Source organism: Pundamilia nyererei, unplaced genomic scaffold, assembly GCF_000239375.1.
Source record: "Pundamilia nyererei isolate P.nyererei 1_Seehausen unplaced genomic scaffold, PunNye1.0 scaffold00040, whole genome shotgun sequence".
In the NCBI taxonomy this organism is placed as follows: domain Eukaryota; kingdom Metazoa; phylum Chordata; class Actinopteri; order Cichliformes; family Cichlidae; genus Pundamilia; species Pundamilia nyererei.
In genome coordinates this window covers 588,807-598,528 of record NW_005187441.1, presented here as the reverse complement: position 1 = coordinate 598,528, position 9,722 = coordinate 588,807, and the positions used below count along the sequence as shown (strand labels likewise).

The window sequence follows — 9,722 nt, the reverse complement described above, 5'->3', positions numbered from 1 at the left end:
CGGGCAAAAGAAAGTTGCTTGCACCCATGCTGCCCCGACATCATGACAGCGCATTTTGGGGATTGCATGGGCACCGATCGGTTTTCTATCGCCCATTTGCGAGGACTAAGGGCGCCATCGGTTTGCGACGTGCGCCTTCTGCTTGCGGCAGGGAGGACAGGACGGGGCGGCGGGGGATTTAATAACCAGCTCGCAAAATAAAACAAAATAAAAACAAACCAACAAACACGAAAACAGCAGACATTATGATACAGACTTATAATTTGCACTGCATTTAATGTTTTTTTCTAAATTCTATACGCGAAAAGCGAGCGTCAGAGCCCCCGGTGCGCCTGCTCGCTGCTGAAGTCAAAGTAAACTTTATTGTCATCTCCGCTACATACAGAACAGTATATAGAGACACGAGACGACGAGGCTCCAGTTACAGCAGTGCACGAAAACAAACAATAAACATAAGAAGAGTAAGAAAATAAATATACGTTTTAGGACTCGGGGTAAAGAGATCAATAACAAGTTAAAATTTATAATTTACAGTTTAATGATCTAAAGTCTCACATACAACCTGTCAAAAGGGGAGGGGGGCGACTGCTTCCAAATAGAGCACATTTCATTCATAATGTAAATCAGAGCCCATTATGTACTCATGATTTGTTCCTGGGTTGTGTGAAATCTCAGAAATAAACTAAAGTGAATCTGAGAACTAAGGTGTCGGTGTGTTAGATTATGTTGTGGTGATCCTCGGGCTGGGGGATGGGTGTTCATACTGGAGTGCAAAATTAAAACCAATGGAAGACGGACAAGAAAAGTTCAAAGCCATCAGGTGCTCAGTTTAGAAAAAAGAGAAAAGAAGAGGAGGAGAAACGAGCAAAAGATACAGGTAAGCAGATGTGTCATTGGATGATGGCAGGTCATCCTGAAACAATCAGACTCAGAATACTTTATTAATCCCTAAGGAAATAACGTGAGTTACAGTTGCTCCAAGAAGAAATGGTAAAAATAGTAACAGTAACAGACTTAACTCCAAATAATACATTATGTTACAGATTTTAAGAAATAGCACTAATATATACAGATCACTCAATTATAAATATCAAGGATTAACAGAGGTGATTATAAATAAATATCAAGAAAATTGACAAGAATATTACAGAGTAGAAAAAAACGTGTGCAAAAAGAGTGTATTAGATGGAGCAGTTGTACAGGGAGATGGCCACAGGTAGGAATGGTTTCCTGTGTCGGTCAGTGGTGCTTTTTGGTAATATCAGTGTCTCTCTGAGCGTGCTCCTGTGATTAGCCAGCATGTCATGGAGTGGGTGGGAGGTATTATCCATGATTTTCCTTATCTTGGACAACATCCGCCTCTCAGACACCACCCTAACGGAGTCCAGCTCCATCCCCACAACATTACTGGTCTTGTGGATACGTTTATTTAGTCTGTTGGCGTCTGTGACCCTCAACCTGCTGCCCCGGCATGCAACAGCAAAGAGGATAGCACTGACCACAACAGAGATACAACAAAATAACATTAATTAGTAGGTATAGTGATGTTTGTTAGCCACTTGGTTATGATAGTAAACAGTAGACACTGATGTAGCTTATTGAATCTTTTGGACTGTGTTCAGCACAATATTAATTAGTCATTGTCAACTTTGATTTGTCCTGTTCTCATCGTATGACGAATTATAATGGCTGTTTGTTAGCCGTACTACTATGCATACTCGCTCTCTCCATATATATATGTGTGCGTGTGTGTTTGTATGTTTATCTGGTTAAATTCAGCATGGTTCCGAAACAGTTTTTACAATAAAATATGTTAATGTACAATCCTTAATATGTTTTATGTGTGGGGTGTGGGGTCAGAGGGAGTGTTTGCCCAGGGCACCAAACAGGCTAGGACCGCCCCTGCTTACACTCTAAACTTATTGGTGCTCAATATAACGTTTGACGAATGGAAATTAAAAATAGAAAAAGAGGTAGTCAAAGGAGCTTGCAAAGAAAAGCGTCTGGACTTCTTTAAGTTACTTGAAGACGTTTCACCTCTCATCCGAGAAGCTTCTTCAGTTCTAAGGTCAAGTGGTGGAGAGTCCCAGAGTCCCACAATGAACTCACCCGAAACTCTGGCTGATTGGGACCCACACCCAGTTTCACACCTTGGCTCAGGCGATTAGAGGATCATCAGGGGGTCCTTTTGTCCCTCTGTGGGGGGAAACTCCCACTAGGTTTATATCTGGGACTCTCCACCACTTGACCTTAGAACTGAAGCTTCTTGGATGAGAAGTGAAACGTCTTCAAGTAACTTAAAGAAGTCCAGACGCTTTTCTTTGCAAGCTCCTTTGACTACGATGACCTGGATGACTGAGAACCTTCAGACAGAAAAACAGGTATATTTTCTTTGTGTTTCAATAATCATTCAGCAGCTCTGTAAATTAAATGAGAATTAAAGGGGGACAAAAAAATTTTTGCAAAATATCTTAATTCAGTTTTTTTTTAATATATATGATCAGCACCTAAAAGAAAGTCATGGATAGCTGAACTTTCACACTACATAGTTGCTGAAAGTGTCTCCTCTGGGTCGGTCTTCTGCCAACTGGTTGTACCGGGAGCCACCAGGCTGGGCTGAAGGTGCAGCTGGAGCTGGGACTGCCAAAAGTTTTGAGGTTGTTAGTCCAATTATTTGCACTTAACATCCAAAAATGTTTTAAATAAAGATCACTGTAAGAAAAAGACAAAAGAAAATGTGAAAATGTGCTTACCTCTGTTAGCAAATGGGGCATTGAACTGCTGTCTCCTTCTCAAGAACACCTGTGGAAACAAAGCCTGGGTATTCATGCGCTGTGCATAAAGGGCAACAACTGTTTGGCTCTTTAATTTGTGCCGCTCTGACTCTTGACTCACCTCCTCGCTGCTCTCTGAGCTGGAGCTGGAGCTGCCATCGTGGCCGCACCTCAGAGAGACCACCTGGGGAGACCTGGCCATCATTCGTACCCGGGTGGAACAGGTGAAGGAGGGCTGAAGGTGGGTAAAAGAGAAAGAAACAAGAAAAAACCCTGCTTTATTAGTCTGTGTGATATTTCTTTAAATACCTGGTGGCCGCTGTGCGTCAATCACACAGGGGCACGTTCTGGCCCAGTAAACTCGTGCCAATGTAAACAACAGGCTGTAGCACTGAGTCAACATGTGTCCACACCAGGATACAGATATCAGCCCTTCACAGGGAACCATCCACATAATATTCCAGCTTCTGACGTGGCTAATTTATTTATTATCTCACTGAAGTATTTGGAAAGCATTGGTTTAAATGTCTCACCACAAAGAAGCCGGGCCTGAAGGCACAGGCCTGAGGGTCGTCTTGGGAAGTCTTTGCACACTGAGTCTCCTTAATCCGAAAAACCATCAGCAGGTCGACGGTGTCCAGGCCCGTGGGGATGACCTGTCGCACGTGGGATATTCAGGACAAATCAGCTGTTGCCATACTGTTAAATGCATTAAGCACACAACAGGCTCACCTTTGCGACAGAGCCTGTAGTGACCCGGTAAAGGTGGCTGGCAGCATACACAGAGTTGACCTCTGCCAAAGCTGCTCCCAGAGCGCTGTCTGCCGCAGACTGCAGCTCAGAGTTGTGAAGTGGGATGCCTTCAAAGTCACAGACGAGGAGGAGGGAAAGGTGAAGTTACTGAATCTTATTTTGAAGTGATCAGGACAGAAAGTTACTCACCTGTGCATCCAAGAGACAGCAGCAGGGCTGGGAGGAGCACGTATGACTTCATCTTGACGATGGGCACCAAACCAAAATGCCTCAAAGGTTCATCTACTTCTCTCTAAATATACTCAGCACTGAACCTGTGCACCGCCTCTTAAACTCCATAACCCCTTAAAAAAAAGCCTCCCTCTCTTGCACTGTCCTGTCTGCCCAGCTTCCTTTTATGTCCTTTGGGTGCATTCCAGTACCCACACTACCATACGATGTCCTAATACACTGTACGTCAAATGCAATGTGACAAACAACTGGGATGTCCTGCTGCATGCAATATGTTAGGCATGCTTTTGGGCCATTCTGATCCTGAGTCCTCTACATGAATGGTAGGAGGTTCAAAGTTCAATATGATAAAGCAGTATGTCCCAGTCACATGCCCATTGTAAGGATGATAGAAATGTGTACTGAGTGTAAAAACAAAAAGAGAAGAAAGGAAAATAAGGTGAGTCCAGGCTGATGTGCTAAATTAAATTAGTAAATATTTGTGCATCCTCTATATGAGACTTTCTTAAATGTATGAGAAAAATTCTGATGATTTGGAAGCTACTCGAGACCCTTTATGATATATATTTGCAAACTTATGATGCAATTTAAGGAAAACTGTCTCAATCCACCTTAAATATCCACTTGTTCTGCAGCGATGACGAGACTGATAACAGCTCTGAGAAATGCTTTTGCATACATAAAGTGGTTTTTATTTCAGTCATGTTAATCTCCCCTCGGTTTTCTTCATCTTTACAGATCACTGACCCCATCTGTCACAGCACATTTCAACTTCAGGTCAGGTTCGGGCACTTTGACAATTTATAGGCCTGATAAGAACAGTCCAGACTGTAGTTCTCAGCTGTTAGCAGTTTATATAGTGAGACACAAAAGCAACAATCCCTCCCACTCACTGTATGTTTATTACATTCATCCTTGATATCAAAAATACATTCTGGAAATGTGAGGAACTCGAACTCTTGTAAACAATGAATGTTTCCTGTTATTTTGCTCCCTTTTCAGCATAGTTTAGCACACGATTTGTTCCCCTTCAGACACAGTTCAGCCCAAAATGACTTGATTCTATCTAACACACAAAGAATAAATGTTCAGTCAAATTAATTTCGCTTTAATCATGTGGGGGAGTATCGTTTAAAGTTTCAGAGCACTAATGTGCAGCGATCACGTTAGAAATAAAAAGCAGCACTGAGAGCGCGCTCAGCGTTAAAATAACGAACTTTAATTCAAATGTTTATTTTACGACTCTGTGGACTAAATCACCATATTAATGACTTTCCTGCTTTACTTGCAATTTTAATGTAAATTTTTTAATCATAATCTGATAACATCTCTGATTGGAGTACATGATGCTCATCCTCATTAAATGAGGGATTTAGGCATCAGTCAGCCACTATAACACATCTTAACACCGCTCTGTTGTGCTTTTATCCAGCTGTTTTGGAGGCCTCTTGAATATGAAAGAATATATTCTGAATATAGTTGCCACTGGCCTTGTAGTACTCAGAAGGATCAAAATGCTGCTTTTCTTTAAAAAAAACAAAAAATTACGATGACGCTCAAAGAACCATAAAGTTTTATTACTTTATTTCTACCGTCTATGGCAAACCTACCAAAACAATCCAGATGGATAAATGTCATCACAGTAGATCCACTTTGGGGTGAAACATCCGTTTAACACGCACCACGTTAACAAAACTGGAACAACAGACAACGATTAACTACAACTTCTAAACACAGGATTGTGGATGAATTCACACCCACTACACGAAGAACATTTTCATTACTTACATTAAGATTTACTATCGGAGTCATATTCACGTTTTATGGGAATGACTTTGATCCTTGAGTTGAGCAGTGTGCTCAAAACATCACTTAGTTTTGTTCTGTTTTGTGGGTTTTTCACCCCAAATTAGAGCCTTCAGTTGTTCTGATTCAAACTTTATTCTCTCTCATTTCTACTTTTAGGAGAAATCCTGGAACTAACCTTTCAATACCTGTATTTGGGAGTCTTTTATCCACAGCTCTCTGCTTGAGCTCATGACTGATCTGCAGCCCTAAGTGCATGAGAGGAAAGGTGCTCCAAGTATCAAACATCACAACACGTGCACAAACACACATGTAGAATAATTCCTCCTCTCATCGCTCGAGTGTTCCTATGAGTGGCTCAACAGCGGCTAGAAAGCAGGCTTCAAACTCCTGATCTGAGAAGCGAGCCACAGACTGACGCGCGTTGCGCCTGATCTGCAGGCAGCTGCTTGGCGGCATAGCCAGAATCCTTTGGATGGCTTCTGCATAGCCGTCCTCGTCATCAGCAAGAAAGCCAGTCTGACCCCCCTCAAAAGGTACAACAATGTCCAACTTGGGGCCGCCAGACTTGTGAGCCAGAATCACCTTCCCTGCTGCCATACACTCCACGACACCTAGAAGGGGGGAAAAAAGAGAAAGAAGTTGGATATTTTCAAGAAAATCCCGTTTTAAAATAGACATTATGTCAAACGGATTGATTACCTATTCCAAAGTGTTCATTCCACATGGTATGAAGTCCGATTGTAGCTTCCCCCATCTCTCTCTTCAGCTCCTCAAAGGGTACGTTCAGCTTAAACTCCACCCTGTCAGCCACACCCAGCTCCTGGCACAGCCCCCTCAACATGAGCACTCTGTCTTCATCTTCCTGGTTCCTGCATCCACCAATCAGAACCAACTTCAGTGCCTCTCTTCCCCCTAACCCCTCCCTCCTCCTATCAAGCACCTTTTTAAAGGCTCGAATCTGCAGCCGGTGGTCTTTCTCCGGCCTGAACTGCCCAATTGAAATGATCGAGTGGCACTTCCTGTCCCCGTCCTCTTCGAGCGGGATGTCTGTGAAAGCACTGACGTCACAGGGCGGGTAGACCACACAGGTGCGGTTGGGGGAGCGCCACAGTGATAGGATATGATCGAGGGTCCAGGAGGAGTTGACCATGATCAGGTCACTGCAGGAGCCGGCCATGCCGTAGAGCAGGGCGAAGAGACAGTAGTAGACCACCTTAAAGGCACTCAGGAAGAGGCTGTTGGAGATGTAGTCTGGGTTGTTGAACCTGAGACATTAACAGTGTGAGACGGTTAGAAAACAGCTGTTTAAAAATTAATTAATTAATTAAGAACACAATCAGTTAACGTGCTCTTTGAACACAGCGTATACCTGGGGTTTCTCTCTCTGACTACAGAGAGCATGTCAGTGCTGATGGTGGGGTAGTGAACATAGCTAGCCACGCTGCAGCCTCCCAGGTAGCGGAACAGAGGCAGAGTAAAGGCATAACCCATGGAGTCGATGTAAATGTCTGGGACAAACTCTGTCAGTGCCTCCCACCCCAAGAAGACAGATCCCACGCTCTGTCCCAGCAGGGTGAAGTGAGGAAACAGTCCGGGCTCCACGAGTAGCCGGTGCCTCAGGAACACAAAGTGAACCGGGCGGGGGAGCAGGATGTTGAAGCGACGTCGTGCTCCCTCCAGGATCTGCTGGCCTGTCACCCCCAGGTCCCCTGTGTACACCACAAAATTGATATCTGCATACCTGTGGAGACATGGAGGTCTTTTAGGACTTTTGAGAATCACCTTAAAATTGTGCAGGAAAAGCAAAAAGACACCCAGCTCTACCTGTTCTGCAGCGCTCTGATAGCACACCAAAGCACCCTCTCTCCTCCTCCCCCAGCATTACAGTAAGGGTGAAAGAAGGCCACAGTGGGACGTCCGTCCCTTGCTCGCCGCACAGTCCTGTTGCTCTGCAGCCAGAAACGCACTGCCAGCACCAGCAGGACCAGGACAGCAACGAGCAGAACACACAGGAACAGCAGGGGCAGCAACAACTTCCACAGTAAACTGAAAAACATGGGTAGAAAATGCTGAGTAGTTCTGTTAACCTGGGTTATAATTCATAAACACACTGAAGATGAAGCTTTAGAGAAAGAACCAGAAAGGAAAATACATCCAGGAGATAGAGAAGACAATACATGGTAAAATCCACAAAGTAAAAGACATCAGAAAACAAGGTATAAACCTTTGTGCAAGAGAAGCTGAAACCCACACAGAGACATGGAGAGCAGTCAAACCACACAGAAAGGCTCCAGCTGTGACGTGACAGTGGTAACCCCTCCACCGACATGCTCTCTTGTCCGCGTCAAGGCACTCTGTGACCCCTGTATGACCCCTGTTTCTTTTATGCACCATGTATGATCACACCTGTATTACTTTACACTGTTTGAAGATTTCCCAATGAAAAGCAGGTTCTGCGGGAACCTGAGCAAATGTGAAACAGGCAGTTCTCGCGACAGTGTCAAGGTGTTTTGCCATAAAGTGATAAAGTCTTTCTACATGTAATATTTGTTTACCTTTGGTTAGTCAACAGGATTTACAAAGGGGTTATATATAAAATGAAAAAATAAATAAAAAAGATTTGTTTGGCAAGTATCTTTATAACCCTGCATTATTGTAACTATATTATAATCAATCCAGTTTTTAGACAACTTGATACAACTGTGAAAAACGCATTGTTTTTAATGTCAATGAAACGACTTTGCAGGAAAAAAATGATTGCAGTATCTACCTTGTATCAGGAATGGGTTTTTTCTGGCTCAAAATGATTTGACATCATTAGCGAGATATGTTTGGTTTATATTTTTTGGCAGGCAATCACTTTTTAGAACAACAGGTTCCTCTCGACCTCTGTCACTATTAACCCGCTGGTGGAGCTAAAATTCAACAGATATGGGTCAAATTTAACCCGGAAGAGCCTCATCAGTATAGAAAAAAAAAAGTAGCACACGTACAATACTTTTTTTTAATGCTTTTATTCTTTTTTTGTTTTTGTATTTTGGGGTTAGTTTAAGAAATAACATCAAATTTGAAGTTAAAGAAATGACGTTTAGGTTGTTTTTACTGCTATCAAATGTCAAAACAGGTCAAATTTGACGCGAACAGTTTTATGAGGGTTAAAGAAACCGTGTTACATATTTATAATGAGTGTTCAACTTGCATTACATTTTTAAATAAGGTTAATATAATATATTGTTATAATTAAAGCTTATTAAAAAATCTTATTGGATTAAATAACTGTCCACCAGTCCCCTTTTGGATTTTATAGAGACGTTATATTATATTGTTAACAAACCGGAACCCCCCCGGTCTGTGCACATACATTTCCCCCGGTACAGCGAAATTAGCTCAACAGCTAAATAACCAGAGCTTTGTGCAATATTTCACCGCTCTTAATCGTTTGTCTTTGACCAAAGATCGTCTCTGCTACTACAGAACTAGCAGCAGCACCCGAAAAGAAAACGACACAAGCTAACTCGGTTTCCCCACGCGACCGTTTATCCTGTTGTCCCGGTTTGAGCGCGTGCTTTAAAAACAAATATATCCTACCTTGTTAACTCACACAAATAGTGGGCCAGCTGATCGTGGCCCGACATCTTGCCAATGGAAATTTAACAACACATCACAAAAATCGCTTCCACTTTCCCCCTATGCTGTTTTCTTCCCGTTTCCCCCCCACGTGAACCTCAAACTCTATAGTGTTTCCCTTTTATCTGGCGCCACCCACAGGCGAGGAGGTGTTACGCCACTGGGGTTTTCTACGATTAAAAAGAAGAAGTGCAGAGCTGACGTTACTTTAGACTTTTGCGATTTGTACTACATAAGTTAATAAAGTTGTTTACAATGTAACAGTAGCAGTTAACTAAGCAGAGGGCTCTGCCTCAGCTGACCCGTTCCCTTGTTCTTCTCTAAAAGTAAAGTTCAACTTCTAAATAAACACAGTTTCAATCAATATCATCTCCCTGCCCTCATACTTTGAGCGGATCTCTGCCTTTTCCAGTCCAGCTGGACCCTGACATCATGTCGACTCCTTTGATTTGGTTTGTTTTCATGAATTTGAGCATACTACTGAAGCCAGGATACTGCACAGAAACAAGGTGAGGCATCTTAGCAGAG

General features: G+C 42.9%; 2 protein-coding genes across 2 annotated transcripts; both read right to left on the bottom strand.

Moving 5' to 3' along the window:
• Positions 1-2,536: 2,536 nt before the first annotated feature.
• spp2 (secreted phosphoprotein 2) lies at positions 2,537-3,775 on the bottom strand. The gene is made up of 6 exons (XM_005730974.1): positions 3,717-3,775; positions 3,507-3,634; positions 3,308-3,430; positions 2,896-3,009; positions 2,754-2,802; positions 2,537-2,640 (listed from the first exon to the last, which is right to left on the bottom strand). The coding sequence occupies exons 1-6, from the start codon at positions 3,766-3,768 to the stop codon at positions 2,537-2,539; spliced, it is 570 nt and encodes a 189-aa protein (XP_005731031.1). The 5' UTR covers positions 3,769-3,775.
• Positions 3,776-4,595: 820 nt separating this feature from the next.
• Positions 4,596-9,377, bottom strand: LOC102205888 (GDP-Man:Man(3)GlcNAc(2)-PP-Dol alpha-1,2-mannosyltransferase-like). Its single transcript, XM_005730891.1, has 5 exons — positions 9,156-9,377; positions 7,392-7,613; positions 6,937-7,308; positions 6,267-6,832; positions 4,596-6,178 (listed from the first exon to the last, which is right to left on the bottom strand). Exons 1-5 carry the CDS (start codon positions 9,200-9,202, stop codon positions 5,895-5,897), a joined length of 1,491 nt encoding a protein of 496 aa, XP_005730948.1. The 5' UTR covers positions 9,203-9,377; the 3' UTR covers positions 4,596-5,894.
• Positions 9,378-9,722: the final 345 nt, after the last annotated feature.

Excerpts from the sequence above, each read along its gene's own strand:
- spp2 (XM_005730974.1), bottom strand. The coding sequence starts at position 3,768 with ATGAAGTCATACGTGCTCCTCCCAGCCCTGCTGCTGTCTCTTGGATGC. Across the intron at positions 3,010-3,307 it reads TCAGGCCCGGCTTCTTTGTG|CCCTCCTTCACCTGTTCCAC; the intron begins GTGAGACATTTA and ends ACCCACCTTCAG. Across the intron at positions 2,641-2,753 it reads TGCCCCATTTGCTAACAGAG|TCCCAGCTCCAGCTGCACCT; the intron begins GTAAGCACATTT and ends AACTTTTGGCAG.
- LOC102205888 (XM_005730891.1), bottom strand. The coding sequence starts at position 9,202 with ATGTCGGGCCACGATCAGCTGGCCCACTATTTGTGTGAGTTAACAAG. Across the intron at positions 7,309-7,391 it reads ATCAGAGCGCTGCAGAACAG|GTATGCAGATATCAATTTTG; the intron begins GTAGAGCTGGGT and ends ATGTCTCCACAG. Across the intron at positions 6,833-6,936 it reads GTCAGAGAGAGAAACCCCAG|GTTCAACAACCCAGACTACA; the intron begins GTATACGCTGTG and ends TTAATGTCTCAG.